Here is a 16,337-nt window from a genome sequence, read left to right on the forward strand (position 1 = left end):
AATGAGGGGCAGAATGAAAGAGGGCACTGCAGGGTTCCCTCTTAGTGTCATAGCTCTTGTAGGAGCTGTATTTACTAACCTTGGTGTCAAGGCAAAGAGAGATGCATAATAATGCAAATTGTGACCAGTCATTTATATGGGACATGTGTTTTTCCTTCTCCCACTGATGTCAAAAAATAATTCCATAACCTTTCCCTAAACTGGTCATATGGGGACTGTTAATCCCAGCTTTTGTTGGGAATAACAACAACAATAAAAAAGTCACATTGTAAAGTGCATACATATGTATTTCACCTTTCTGTGCAAAGAAAATATTAAGAGTTTTAATAAAGACATGCGGCTCTCAAACATTTGACAATTATTATATGTAGCTTTTACAATAAGCAAGTTTAGCCACCCATGTCTTAGAGCAGCATTGGCGAACCTATGGCACACTAGCCAGAGGCAGCACTCAGAGCCCTCTCTCTGGGCACTCGCGCCGTTGTCCATTTTTGCCTCTCCCACTATCCATGCTGGCCATTTTTTCTTCCCCTGCCACCCGTTTTTGCCTCTCTTGCTCTCCCTGCCACCTGTTTTCGCTTCCCCTGATCCCCCGTCACCTGTTTTCACCTCTCTCGCTCTCCCCGCCACCTGTTTTGCCTCTCCCACTCTCCCCGCCACCCCTTTTAGCTTCTCCTGCTCTGCCCGCCACCACTTTTCGCCTCTCTTGCTCTCCTCGCCACCCCTTTTTGCCTCTCCTGCTCTCCCTGCCACCCCTTTTCACTTCTCCTGCTCTCCCTGCCACCCTTTTTGCCTCTCTCACTCTCTGCCACCTATTTTCGCCTCTCTTGCTCTCCTCGCCACCCCTTTTTGCCTCTCCTGCTCTCCCTGCCACCCCTTTTCACTTCTCCTGCTCTCCCTGCCACCCTTTTTGCCTCTCTCACTCTCTGCCACCTATTTTCGCCTCTTCTGCTCTCCCCGCCACCCGTTTTCGCCTCTCCCGCTCTCCCCACTTCCCTTTTTTCTAAACTAAAACCTCAGTATTCAGGTTAAATTGTTGTGTTGGCACTTTGTGATAAATATGTGGGTTTTGGATTGCAGTTTGGGCACTCAGTCTCTAAAAGATTTGCCATCACTGTCCTAGAGGAAAGTTCAAGGATCATGGGCAGATTTGCACTTTTCTGAGTCCACTGAAAAATATTACAAAAGTGCAACTCTGCTGAGTATAGAACTGTTAATCCATATCAAATTCTTACAGAAATATCATTCTACCTTAATGAAACAAACAGATTTGGCTTTTATGAACTATGGATTATTTGATGATGTCAAATTCCTCCTTATGTCTGACTGCATGAAGAAAGGCCCATATGAAATGAACTAAACTGCAGAAGGCACATGTAATCACTTTGTGAATAACTGCACTTTCATTTCTTCCTGGAGATGGCCACATTTTACCACTGCAGGTTTTATTCCTGCATGTTTTTGGCAAAGTTCCTAGCTCAATTAATTGAATGGAACATATTGACGTTAAGTGGACAGTTTTTGAGTTACGTGGCATATAAATTTCAGTCTAGCTAAGCATCCTGATAACAAAAACAAATTGAAAAATGGCTGAACAGCTTTTAATGATAATTTGAGATATTCTGGATATTTTATGCTGAGGCACCAAACACCTGTTTTATTCCCCCCCCCCCCCCCCGGGAATCATACTGAAGGGCAGCCCATCATTGTTTGGCAATATACTGGCTACACAAAATTTGTTATGTGATAGTATTAAAGCTTTTTGCCAAACGATTTGCCAAACATACTGATTGTGTTGCAAAACATCTCAGTCAGTGCCTTCAATACATTATGTTAAAGCAGCTAATAATACTGAGTCTGTTAAAGAGAGAAATCCTTTAGCATCGATACACCTTATATGTGTAGTGGTTTCAAGTAAACAAAAAGCTTCTCATAACTGTTCCTAAGAAACATAAGTGTATGAACAGTTCTTCCCTGGGTTACATAACCTCACTGTACCTTCCAACCTGACAACATTATTATATAATTAGAAAATACTTCACTATCTGGAAATGAACTGCAAGGAGGCCTTCACCTTCTGGCTCTTCTTTATTGCATGTTCCATTCGCAGTCTCAACTGTTTTTTTAAAAACATGAATTAAGTCATGAACACTAGTCCTGTCCAGAAAATCTAAATGAAGTATCCAGCGATGGTGGGTCAGCTAAACACAGGGGTGGCCAAACTGTGGCTCAGGAGCCACATGTGGCTCTTTCACACTCAGTGTGTGGATCTTGAGGCTGCCACCACCCCATCTATCAGCTTGGAGAATGCATTGTTAAAGTTGCTTTCTTTCCACCTCTCCCTCCACCCTCACCCATCTGTTTCACTCCCTCCCTCTTTTCTGCTCTCGAACACCTGATGCTTATGTCTTACAGCTCTCAGACATCTGACATTTATTCTATGTAGCTATTACATCAAGCAAGTTTGGCCACCCCTGGCTTAACTTTTTTTTTTTTTTTGCATTACCAAAATCTACCCAATACATCATACACATGGATTCCTGCAGCATATTTCAACATGTTCTCTGACTTTTCTACATACTAAATCTCTTCCCTTTTCCTTCCAGGTGAAGCCTTACTTAAAGATGAGGAAGATACGTCTGCAAATCCATTACTTTTTATTTCTCATTGCAGGCCCATTCAGCTAGGTAATAAATGATGATGTGTGTGAGATGACGAATTAGCTTAAATCTTTCCAAGAGCACAGGAACAATATTTTTAAAAATTATTTTAAATTCATTTAAATACCCTTTTCTCCCCAGTGGGGATCCAAAGCAGCTTACATAATTCTCCTTTATTTTGTCCTTGTGATCTGGGCTAGACTGAGAGTGAGTGACTGGTCCAAGGTCACCCAACAAGCTTCCATGGCAGGGTGGGAATTCAAACCAGAGTCTCCCTGACCCTGAGCCTAGTCGGACACCATGGTGACTCTGCGTGTTGTGTAAGCAATTAAAGAAACAATAGCAGATAACTACAGTGTAAGGCTCCCCAATCTTGTCAAACCTGTGGGTACTTCTGGAATCATGAAGGGATGCTATTACAAAATGGCTGTCACAGAGGGCACAATCAACCATAAACAGATGCCAGGAGTTTGGGGCTAAATGCAAAATATTGGGAAGTTGCATTATAAACATCCTCCCTATAATGAAGGTATTTGTTAATGATGCTTCCTGTGGAGGAAAGCCAGGACTGGCTCTTTGGAGAATAGGCACCACCTTTTGGATCACTGCTACAGAAAATGTAGCTAAGATCTAAGGTTGCTTTCTCACTGTCCACTTGTGCAAAACTGATGGTAGTCCCTTAATAAAATATACAACAGAATTGTTGCTTTAATGGTAGTGCATGTAGATAAACAAATGGGACACACATGGTATTCAGCGGGAGGAAGAACCAAGATTAGTTCATGAGCATGCTAGTGTCAAGTTTATTGTTACAGTCAGTGACCAGCTTGTACAATCGAATCACATAAAACTTTTCAGCATGCTAGTGAGGTGCTACACAAAACATACTCAAGCTCCTTTTCCCTTCACAGTCTAGGATCCAGACAACCCCTTGTATGCATAGAGCTCATCTGCATGCTTATAGGAATTTTTTCTTCTAGCACTACTCTTCCACATCTCATGAGGTTATAAAGCAGCCCTGATGTTCAGGAAGGCTTTTCAGTATGTTGCTACAAGAAAAAGGAAGCTGAAAACCAATTACATGAATGCATGGAATACTCTGGATCCCAGCTGCTGTACAGCATGTCTTTTATATATTAATCTGAAACACAGAAATAACAGGAATGTTTGGTGCAATCCTAAACAGAGTTACGATCTCCTAAACCCATTGACTTTAGTAGGTATAAAATGCTGTCGCTCTGCTTAGGATTGCACTGTTAAGCGTGTAAATGACCACATAATCAAATCATCCCTCATGATTTCCAGTACGCAGACAATTAACCAGTTATTATATGGAACAATTAAAAACTAATGAAATGCAAAAATCAGTATTGAAAGGGTATGACTTATGTTTCAATAAAGAACGAAGTACTGTAAAGTACTGCTTAAAAAAACTGTCACAAAAGGGTGGCTGATCTGCCTTTAACGCAAAAGTTTTATTTCTATAAAGTAACCTTAATTATACTTATGGAATTTAGAGACAATGGTCATCACTGAACAGTCAAATTCAGTTTCTCCTTTGGGGAAAAAATTAATTTCACAATCCCTATAATCAGGGGTGGAATTCTAGCAGGAGCTCCTTTGCGTATTAGGCCACACACCCCTGATGCAGCCAATCCTCCAAGAGCTTACAAAAAAGAGCCTTGAAAGCTCTTGGAGGATTGGCTACATCAAGGGAGTGTGGCCTAATATGCAAAGGAGCTCCTGCTAGAATTCCACCCCTGCCTATAATACAATCAAATGTGAGATATTTCAAAATCAGTCTTGTAAATTAAAAAAAATGTCCTGTATCCTGAGTTTGCTTTTTTAAAGGTTTGCCTGAATATTCTTGGCAAGGTGAAAAAGTTAACAAACTTCTCTTTCTCACCATCTCTACCTGATCCTGACCCCACCCTACCCCAATGCAGGTAATACATATCTATGTCTCTCTCCTATCCTACCTGATGCAGGTAACCCAACAGCAATACTAGACACTTCAAAAACCCCACCCTTTATTCCATCTGTAGCAAATGAAGGTGGAAAACACTGGACTGTCAATGAAGTGAGAGCTCTAATACGTGTGTGGTCAGACAAAAGCATCCAGCAACAACTGGAAGGAACAGTGAGAAACAAAAGAATATTTGAACATGTTGCTGCCAGACTTCAGAAGTTTGGAATTGACAGAGACTGGAAACAGTGCAGGACAAAATATAAAAATCTAAAACATGAATATAAGAGTGTAAAAAATGCTCAATATTCAGGCAACACAAGCAAAACTATGAAGTTTTTTAGGGAACTGGATGCAATACTGGGACATGGCAGCGCAGATAAAACAAACAGATCAGAGAACAACAACAGGAAGAAGCCAGCAGATTGGACAGAAGTGAAAATAGAAAGAAATTACAGAGGTAAGGATTCTAACTATCAAGCTTATTTTGTTTCTTAGTAATGAAGTACAACCATATGCATTTAAAAGGCATGAAAACAATGCCCAACACAGAAGAATGTAAACTTGTATGTATTTCTTTTAAAATTCATACTTCAAATAACAAAACTGAATGGAAACTAGTGATGTGGGTTTTCTAGAAAAATATGAATAATAAAAATTTCCAGTACAACTTTTTTTAAAAAAACAACAACCCCAAAACAACTGAACTGAAAACTATTAGCACAGTAATTTTAGCACACCCAAAGGTCTGGGCATGGTATGTGATTGTCCACTCATCTGTTTCAACAGAATTAGATGTACAGGGATAGTGACTTCTGCGCTGGGAGAGTCTCCTCAGCACTGGTGTTCATCTGATAGTGTGTTTGAAATCATTCTGATGCTTTTTTCCTCTTAGGCAAGGTACAACATATTAATCTTATTTTTCAACAATGACAACCAAATTTTCAAATCAAATAGTATAGAAACACAACGCTCCTGTAAAGCAGAATTCCAGTTAGCTGGTAATGCATTAACTATCGTGACTTCAAGTACTTAGAAATTAGCTTATATATAACTGATGTCTTTCATGTAATATGTTACTCATGAGCTCGTAAATTAATCAAAGTAAAATAAAACTCGATGAGAATAGCCTAGGGACACATAAAACATAGATGCATTATGTAGTCAAATTGGCTGGGAGCCTAGTAATAGCCTTTACCTTTTCAGCATTGCGTCTTGAAACTAAGGCTGTAATTCCCTCATGGGATGAAGCTTCTTTTTGACTGCCTTTACAAATGAGAGCAACTCAGTTTTGACTACCTGAGGCTCGAGTGGACTACCTAAACATTCTTGAGTAATTTATTTTAAAGTCTCTTAGAAGAACTGTAATATAATGTCCACAGTTGTGGTAACTTTTTAAATAATGTAATGCCATTTTACGCAGATATGTACAGAGATACTGGAGAGGAGGATTCAGTCAGCAGTGTGTCAGGAGATCTGGGGCTCACAGACACACAGAAAGTGGCAGATACAGGTAAATGCAGTCATCATGCATGAATTCCTTGAATAAAATACAAATTCTGTCAATTCTGCCACATATATAGCGGCTGTCAACTGGCCTAGACAGCTTTTGAGGTTTGGGCCCACCAGAAGTAATTTTGAAGGGGAAAGCCAGTTCTCCCTCCACAATCTGTTTTCACAACAGTTTATATATGTGCATTATTTGTTCTCTGAATGTGTTTGCTGCACATGTCAATGTATTGGACAGTATGAGGGAGGGAGGCCCCCAGAAACATCATTCTGAGTCCCCACAGGATGGGCAAAATCTGGAATAGGTCCAGACAGGCAAAAACAATGCTAGTGGTGATGGTGGTTAAAGAGGCAGTGAACGGATGGTGGACTGCTAGTTTCATCTTAGACCACGATGCCAATGAGGCTGCTTAACTTGTGGTGGTGACCATATGGCAACAGAACAACCACCATCCGAAGCAAGCTCATCAGGAAAGACAAAATTGGAGAGAAGATGCATAAATATGGTTTCTTGTGTCTCAAGAATGGAACATATGCTTTTATATTCTCAGTGCTTGTGTGTATGACTAAGAGTGGCTCTCTTCATGGAGCTGCCTGCATTGCATTGATTTGAGTTCTCTCCATAAAGACATTGGTTGCTATGCAGCTGGACCCATTTGTATTACTTACAGACTTTTGGAACTGGGTGCCAGGTTGACCTGTTAGCTTGACATCATATATGGATCTATAGCTTGCTGGTGGGAGTAATAGCTGTGTACCATAGATGATCCCCATACTGCTGAGTCTGGCCTTGAAAACAGATTTCTCTTTCATGAGTTGATTAGTCAATCAGCATAACAAATATCAGCATAAGCATCTCTCTTTGCATTTCTAGTGCTCCACGAGACATTAGATGAAGATAAGTATGTAAATGGTCATTTGGAACAGCCAGTTATTGTCCACATGAAGGAAGATATAAAAGAAGAAGTTATTGATTTAGGTGAGTAAGGTTTTACTGTTATTCAACAGGTTCACTAAAATATTACACATCCTGATTTATTAAGTTACACATAATAGATTTTGTTGTAGTTAAGATTAGATCTGATAAGAAAAGATGTATTGCATGCATTCCATATTTCCAAAAACATCAGTTGAAAGGTTTCCCAGGGGAGAAGGGCTGGAAAAAACCAAACCAAAGTTTGTCTCTACTTCTAGATGACTTCAAGAACTTCAAATATCTAGGCACATGTAGACTCTCCCCTCCCCCCCAGTATCCTATAATGCATTGTGCCTTGGATACTTGGTAAGTGTAAGAATTCATACGATTATGATGATAAAACAGAGGAGGGGAGAAACATGTCTGCTTCTCTGATCTTGTTAGAAGAAAGTTGAAACAGATGTGAGATAGACAGATAGGTCTGCCGTCAGTCACAATCCACCATGACTTCTCCTTCTGTATTTATCTTGCTTTTATCCCAGAAAATTCCTTGTCTAAAGAATTGCCTCCTTAGATATCAAAATACCAAAACATCCACAGATAAACAGTTGGAACGCAATCCACAGTATGTATTAATATAAACCATGGAAGGACCTTGAGCTTTCAGCTAGAGCCCACTGGATCAGACAGTCTACATTACTGTTGTAAACCGGTAACTACACTTCACTTCAGGCAGCCTGATTCTGGATATATCTCTAAAGAAGAAAGGTTAACTAAAGCATTTCTCAAAACGGTATCAAAGACTTATCCAGCAGAGGGCGCCAAACTACTAAAGTAAATGCCTATAAACTTGGAGCCGAGTTTGTTTGTTCTGTGTAAAGATTACAGCAAAATGCACTGCAGTTTCAAAAACTGCAGCATTTATACTGTCAGCAAATGTATCAAAACCCTCAAAGAAATGCCTTTTAAACAGCTGAAACCTTCAGTGGTAACTGATAAATCCTAATAAATGAGCAGTGACAATTAGTGACTTTTTAGTAAGGTGTTACAGCTGCTGACTGTTGCTCAATATTTGCCAACGGCATTACATAAAAGACTGAGAACATATCTCAAGAGTTAGAAACTGCAGTCAGTGACCCTTTCTGCAGAACCTTGGACATTCACCTTTTTGTTGGGTCAGTCTCTCTAGCTGTCATTGAGGTTAGGAGGTAGGCATTCTATCCAAAGGGGTAGAATCACCAAACAGCCAGAAGCCAATTAAACTGAAGTCCAGAATTCCACCCTCTTTGCCGAGATAAAATATAACAATCTGCATTTTTTAAAAAATCAAACTTTCTGAATATAGTAACTTTGGAAATCTAAGTGGGGAGAAGATCACATGACTACTGTGTGTTACATTAATTCAGTAAATGGTTGGCATGTTTATTGTGCATTGTTTCTGGCTTCTTCTGACCTGGTGCACTATAAAGACATGTGCACATGCTATTCCTTGTGGAAAGTCATGTCACAGAAAATACCTAAAGATCTCATATCCCATCATGGATCACTTTTGCCCAGAATACAAACTCATAATTAAGTATCAGTCCTGGAAATCTTGTAACTTGAAACAGCCTACTGACACCTTTATTAACATGCACCTATATGTTCCTGTTTTATGAAAATCTGTGCAGCTGTATCTGACTGCAACATAGGGTTACCAGGTCCTCTCACCCATCTGGTGGGGAGATTTAGGGGGTATTCTAGTGGTGGGTGTGATGATGTCTCTTGGAAGCGATGTCATCACATTGAGGATGTCATGCAGGGGGTGCTCTGCTTTTTTGGGTAAACTCTATGGTTAAATTGGGCTAAAACGAAAGACTTTGCCCAAATACTAGAGCATCTCCCCATGATGTCCCTGATGTAATGATGTTGTATGGCAGGGGAGGGGTTTTCCCCATTGGTCATTTGGTCTGTGGTGAAGAGGAGCCCTGAAACTAGGAGATTCCTCACTGGGACCTGGGGGCTGGCAACCCCACTGCAACATCACCACAGTATTTCTGAAAACTCTAGCCCAGGGGTGGCCAAACTTGCTTAATGTAAGAGCAACACAGAACAAACATTGGATGCTTAAGAACCACAAGATATGAACATCAGATGTTTCAGAGCCACAAGACAGGGAAGGAAAGGAGAGGAAAGGAAAGAAGGAAGATAGAAAGTGGAGGGGGAAGGGAGAGAGAGGTGGAAAGAAAACAACTTTAACTTTAAATGCATTCTCCAAGCTGCCATCTGGCTTGGCTTGAGGAAGTGATTTAAAGAGACAAATGCCTTCTCCAAGCAGCCAACAGAGTGGTGGGGACTTCGACACAATATGTGTGGAAGAGCCACATGTGGCTCCCGAGCTGCAGTTCAGCTACCCCTGCTCTAGCCACTACCATAGTACAATACTTTGTGTGCAACAGCTTTCTGAAAGCTCATCCTCAGAACAACCAAGTGGGGAAATCTCAAATCACCAGCTTTTGGTTCTACTTGCACTTCAAAGGACTTTCTAGAACTAGCGAGTTGTAGTTTCATTAACAGTGGAATCTTAAATAGAGTTTCACCCCTGAGCCACCAAAAGCAATAGGATGAAAAGGTTGTGATTCTGTTAGGATTGCACTGTATTTGGGTTTTAGGCACAGCATTCTTGCTCTCAGTTATTTCATCAAAAGAAAGAACACTCCTTGATGGCTTAACCACTTTTGTTCATTTAAATCCTCGCAACAGTATGTCAGAATTCGCTGATGCAGAAGACGATGTGTATCATTTTATCTGCTGGCAGGGCAGATCCAGAACTGGATATTTAGCATTTTAAATATTTTTTTCAAGCAAAAGAATAAAAATATTAGAGAATGTTCACTCCCTAGTTCCAACTTGGTGAGTTTTAAACTTGGGACCATGTTAATAATATTTATGTCAAGTTTATATCTTCGGTATAATTAATTACCTCCTGAGATCTGCTTTCTAATTTACACAGAAATCCCAGATGATGAAGAGGATTCCACAAATGCAGATGGCATGGAGTTCGCACACATAAAGAAAGAGTCAATTGACATAGGTAAGGAAACCATTCACAATCAATGATTCTGGAAACCACCTTGTCTGCATCAGTGTATGGAGATTATACTTTTACAAGGTATACAATTACCTTTGATTACTGACTTCTCTTTTTGCTTTAGACAATCAACACTACATAAGATCCTTCCAATTAGTCCTGGATAACAGATGTACTCATTTCTGATAAAGGTTACACTTTTTATGCTGCCTCTCCAAAGGACATGCCTGAGACTGCTTACAAAATGAAAAATAATAAAAAACATTAAACTAACCAACCAGAACATTAAGACACAGATAATTAAGCAAGTTAACTCAACAGTCATGCAAACTCAGTCCTCTAATATTTCAGTGATGTATAAGGATAGACTCTGTCTATACAAAGAATGAGCTAGAGCCTTGTGAAGAAATGACAGGGTTTTTTGGGTTCCACTTAAAAGCCATCAGTCAAGATAAAGGCAACGAAATGTTTGACACTGGCTAATGTGGACTGGCTTTGTGTGGATGAACTTTTTACTCACTGAAAGATTAAGAGGGCTTGAGTTTGCATGGCTGTTAAGTTGAGTAATCAATACGATGTGAGGATTTTGTGCCATTTAATGTGGGAACCCATAAGAATTCATCACAGACTGTAAAGTGCCCGCCTGCACTCTTATGTATCTCCTCTTGCAGACTTCTTTAGAAGCAGAGACTTTGTAATGTCAACCGGGTCCTTCCTATGGGCTCGTTCCTCTGAATGAGTTGTAATATTTACTAGTTCTGTAAACATAGTTTTTCATATTACCCTATTATAATTTTCTTGTAATAAATACTTTGTTAGAATAGTATGTTTTAATAGTTTCACCCTGACGTTTCTTCTATCATAGCTTTGTTTTGACGCAGGGAGTCCCCTTTTTTATGATAAGGAGAGCTGCACGAAAATAACTCTTTGAAGGAAACACTGGATTTAGTGGAGGTTTGACTCCCTTGATGGGAGTATAGCCTCTGTGAAAGTTCAAAGACATAATCCATATCACATGAATGCAATGAGACAATAAGTTACTATGAGAGAGAAAAGAGCATACTATGAGATTATGCAGTTCCCTTACTGCAAAATGACCTCTCTGTTCCTAGCACATAAAATCCATTTATGGATCATAATTGCATTAAGTCAGCAGCATACAAATCCCACTGCCAAAAAAGCGTAAGTAGTAGTTAAGAAAAAGGATATCTATAAGAGAGGTGGATGAACCTTTCCTCCTCTCTTTGGTGACCCTTCTGTGCAAATTCACCATTCCTCCCCATGTACCCCCATACACAGATTGTCCATTATCTTGGCATGTGTGGTGGTTGGACCACACATTTGTTGATATATTATCTATTTGGTTTGACTCAGTTTGTTACTTGAAAGCTGAAAAGCACAAGCGACTTGTGCCACTGGAACCATGCCACATGAGTAGGATTTGCAGATTACATTCACAGCTAGAATCAGGGCTTTTTTTGAGCAGGAACGCAGTTCCGGCTGGCTTTACATCCGGGGGTGTGGCCTAATACGCAAATGAATTCCTGCTGGGCTAAGCCTGGTGTGAAACAATGGTGATGTCAGGGGGTGTGGCCTAATATGCATATGAGCTCCTGCTAGGCTTTTTACACACAAAAAACCCTGGCTAGAATCATAGTTTCTGAAGCGCCAACATTTTACCATAGACAAAGACCCCAAGACCCCTTTACAAGAGAGCAAATCTGTGGCACAGTGAAATGTGGAGGAATGTCTCCAGTGGTTGAAGTCCTAAGGTAACAGAATGGTGCCAAACCAGACTTCAGGTGGGAGACCATATTTTTGCATTATGCCATCTTTAAAAAAAAAACAAAAACAAGCCTCAGAGAGAATTATGGCTATTTCTATATACCTTCTCCTAGGACTGCCTCATGTTTCACAACATAGCTCAGCTTTCGAAAGTTATGAAACAGTATCACTGAAGGTGTGCACACCTGTGCCGAAAATGTCTGCAACCTCATTATAAAACACAAAAGGGAATTTATGTAAACGTTGCACAATCTGCATATCTGACTCCAGCTGCAATATTTACAATTTGGCAGTATTTGGAAAGCCAGCAAGGACTGGGATGGCAGAAAGGAAAGCATGGGAATTGTCAATTAAGAACAAAAGGCAGAGGAAAATGATGATAGGCACTGGAGAAAGAGCACACAGTAAATCTCTAAACCAGGGTTGGCCAAACTGTAGCTCAGGAGCCACGTGTGGCTCTTGCACACATATTTTGTGGCTCTTGAAGCCCCCAATGCCCCATTGGCTAGCTTGGAGAATGCTTTTAAAGTTAAAGTTGCTTTCTTTTCACTTCCCCTCCCCCCGATCTATCTTCCTGCCTGCCTGCCCTCAAACATCTGATGTTCATGTCTTGCAGCTCTCAGACATTTATTCTATATGGCTCTTATGTTAATCAAGTTTAGCCATCCCTGCTTTAAACTCTGTCCAAATGCTGCCCACGCATTTCTAAGTTTTTACCTGCAACTATTTAAGCTTGAAAGGGTCTAAAGAAAAGAAGCCCAAATGTATTACGAATAATGATTTAGTATCACATAGCGGCTAAGTACTATTCCACTAACAGCCACAGAAAGAGTTTTCATTCTTAGATCTTTGCTTTTCATTGTTTGGAATTTATTTGCATTGGGGATATGTTGGATCAAGTCTCCTATAACATTCACGTTTACTTACAATCCACCTTTATTACTTTACTTGTACCATAATGGTATAAAAGGAACATATTCAGGGGTGGAATTCTAGCAGGAGCTCCTTTGCATATTAGGCCACACACCCCTGATGCAGCCAATCCTCCAAGAGCTTACAAGGCTCTTTTTTGTAAGCTCTTGGAGGATTGGCTACATCAGGGATGTGTGGCTTAATATGCAAAGGAACTCCTGCTAGAATTTCACCCCTGAACATATTTAATGCTAACTGAAAAAAACAACAACCAACACCACTCCCAAGCAGGCTATAAAAGGAACGTATTTAATGCTAACGGAAGAAAACAACAACAATGACCCGCAAGCAGGCAAAACCTTTCAGTATACTGCCTCTAAAACTGAAAGCAAAATGCTTTTTTCAGGCTTGTCTTCTAGACACTTTTCGCTTTGGTTCTCAAAACAAAGGCTGAATCGGTGTAAAGGTTTTGCTGGGTAATAGCATTTGTGCCAGTGTCTTTCAGTTCACATTGGTTTTTAAAAATACCGATTTGTTGGGTTTTATGTTAACTTCCGTTCAATAATAAAACCTGCTACCATTTCAGAAAAGTTAAAAGCTGATAACTACCAAATGTCTCACTTTATTACCAAATGTCACACTTTACTAATCTATCCCGTGTACAAAAAAGGCCAGCATTGAGACAAACATAAAATGTTTCTATTCAGAGTGATTAATGTGAAGTTGGATGTGAGTTGAATAAAAAGTGATTCCCCCAAAATGCAGTTCTCCCTCTTCAGCTGGTCTGACTGATGGCAGCTTCAAACAAAGGGTGCCAAGCAAGGCATCATTCAGAGGCTATTTGAATAATAGGAAAAGTTTACACCAAGACAATTAACCAGTTCTCTGCATCTTACAATAGCCTATACTTTATTACTCAGTGCTAAAAGATAGATTTCATCTTGTAAGATGCAAGCTACAAATACATAACACAGTCCCATCCATTTAAAAAGAAAAAAATTTCAGGAGGCTGCAATTTGGCATGGATTGGTACCCGCAGTTCTGCATCATCCCTTCCAGCATCTTTTTACCCTGTGGGTTTCCAGCAGTGGTATAGGTTTTCAAGAGCAATTTGAAATGAAACATTTTCCATTTAAAATAAAATCAATTTAAATTAAAAGAAAAACTTTAAATATTTATATTGTCCATTATATTGCAAAAAGGAAGAGAAGTGGGGGGGAGTTTCTTAGGCTGAAAAATCCTTTGGAATTCTATACTGAGAACTTGTAAGGGTAGACAATTTGGAAATCCCAAAAAGCACTTCAGAATCTCCCCTTCTAGAGTTCTATGAGCTCTCAGGGGCTTAAGCAGGTGAATTTCTTCCCCCTCCTCTTGTTTTTCTTCAGTGACCTTCAGGTGCCCACAAAATCTCATCTGTTCTAAATCAGTTAATCAGGTCAGTTTTTAAAAGGATTTCCCCCACTTTTGGTTAATGTATCTGGAGGGACTCTTCCAAGTACATGGACAGCGATATTGTGTGTGGGTGACTCAGTTTTGTTGCCTTTATTACATGCATGGAGGCCAGCCAAATTACTGTTACAGAGAATAATATATAATAAAGACGGTTCTTGTGCAGGTTCCCACAAGTGACTTTCTCCTTCAGGGAGTTCACGCAAATGGAGCATCAGTACAAAATAGCATTATCTTGATATTTTTAGCAACAGCAGGCACAAAATATGAACAGGAAGGGTAACTGCCTATCTGAAATAACTTTTAGACTGAACAAATCTATGGTATGCATTCTAGAACTGCATATAAGACTTACCTAGCAACAATGGCCATTAATCCTAATGGAATTAATTTTCAAGTAATCATGCATTGAATCAGGCTGCATATAATGTGGTGCAAATTTAGGTTAGTCAGACAGGATTATCAAAATTATCAACTTATTGGTCTTCAAAGGTACACCTAGTTAGCACAGCAGGAGCTACAAATGAAACATTATACGGAAACAAAAACCTCATTAGTCATGAATACTGGGGGTGTTTTACAAAATTGCAAGTCGAAGGAGTTAAAAAGGAGAAAAGAAACTGTGGACTTGTACTGACTAGGACAGGGGTGTCAAAACATGCAGTTCGGGGGCCGAATCAGGCCCCCGAAGGTCTCCTATCAGACCCCCAAGCAACTGGCTTCATCTGCTTCCTTTTCCCTCTCTTGCTTCCTTCTGCATAACAGCTTGCTTTGCAAGCCTTGCTCAATTGCACAGGAGCTACAGAGTAAAACCTCTATTTTCTCCATTGGCTGAGGCTCCTCCCTTGGGGAGAAAGGGGGGGAGGAATAGCTTGTTTTGCCAGGCTCTCTCAATTGCACAGCAGAGCTACTGAGCCAAGCCTCTCTTCCTTCTATTGGCTGAGGCCACCCCCTCCTGGTCCCCTGGGGAAGGAAGGAAAGCGCCAGAGCTTCCTTTGCCTAATTCCCATGGGAGAAATACAAAGAAAGTATCTTTAAGACCAATGAGTGTTAGATGTTTTAAGCATGTTTTTAAGTTTTTAAAAAAATATATTTGTGTTTTTCTGTGTTCTTTATAAAATTTATATCTCTGCTACCTAATCTTAAATAGGTACACACATGGCCCAATATGACTTGGCCCACCAAGGTCTCATTTTTGTCAGATCTGGCCTTCATAACAAATGAGTTCGACACCCCTGGACTAGGAGAACCCACTAAGTAATATTTTAATGGGGAAACAAATCTCTTCTTTTACAGATGAGGATTCTATCAGCACAGCCTCAGAGGATGCATCTGGTTTTTCAATATGTAAAAAGATAACAGAGGCAGGCAAGTAATTAAACTCTTTGTATCTGATAGGTGGTGGGAAGAAGTGTTGTTCTACCTCCCAAATCCTGGTCCATACATTTCTAGCTCTCTAGTACTGAAGGCTTATTTTCATACAGAGATGCATATCCAAAGTGATCACTGAATACACAGCTGCAATTTTACTATAACAGGAATTTCTAATAGATCCCAGATAAGTAATTTCCTTTTAGTACTGCCAAAAGTGACAGCTACAGGAACTGCAACTCCCCATTTGTGAACTGTAGTGTCATCACATCACAGCAGATTTTTGGAAAGAAGTCATGGTCAGAATCATTACGGTTCTTTTACTTTTATAATCCTGCTATTTATTCTGGGATAGATGCCTACAGAAATATCAACTGACTTTGTTCCTGAGAGTAGCAAAAGATATTATATGGCAGTACTGGAAAGGGACACGCACCTTCCAAACAGAGCACTGAGTCAACTTGTTGATTCTTGCAGCCTATTCCAAGAATAAAATGATAGAGGAATTTCAGAACATCTAGGGTAGTTCTCCAGAAATCTATGTTGACTAGTAAATGGTTACCTATCATGCCATCACAAACATGAGCTGCCTTTCCTCCTTTTCTTGTTCTTCAATGTTTTCTATAATTCATTTCCTACTCATAATATTTTTTCTACTGATGTTAACTGTTTCCTTACATGTTTTAATTATAAAACCTG

General features: G+C 39.9%; 1 protein-coding gene across 1 annotated transcript in view; it reads left to right on the forward strand.

Moving 5' to 3' along the window:
* PAICS (phosphoribosylaminoimidazole carboxylase and phosphoribosylaminoimidazolesuccinocarboxamide synthase) overlaps window positions 1-16,337 on the forward strand; it is a 48,692-nt gene that overhangs the window by 2,399 nt on the left and 29,956 nt on the right. The window contains exons 2-7 of the mRNA XM_060247365.1: window positions 2,607-2,687; window positions 4,607-5,086; window positions 6,050-6,139; window positions 7,010-7,114; window positions 10,044-10,124; window positions 15,564-15,635. Coding sequence (XP_060103348.1) covers window positions 2,607-2,687; window positions 4,607-5,086; window positions 6,050-6,139; window positions 7,010-7,114; window positions 10,044-10,124; window positions 15,564-15,635 — 909 coding nt within the window. The remainder of the gene's footprint in view (window positions 1-2,606; window positions 2,688-4,606; window positions 5,087-6,049; window positions 6,140-7,009; window positions 7,115-10,043; window positions 10,125-15,563; window positions 15,636-16,337) is intronic.

This window comes from Heteronotia binoei, chromosome 9 (genome assembly GCF_032191835.1).
Source record: "Heteronotia binoei isolate CCM8104 ecotype False Entrance Well chromosome 9, APGP_CSIRO_Hbin_v1, whole genome shotgun sequence".
Classification (NCBI taxonomy): Eukaryota; Metazoa; Chordata; class Lepidosauria; order Squamata; family Gekkonidae; genus Heteronotia; species Heteronotia binoei.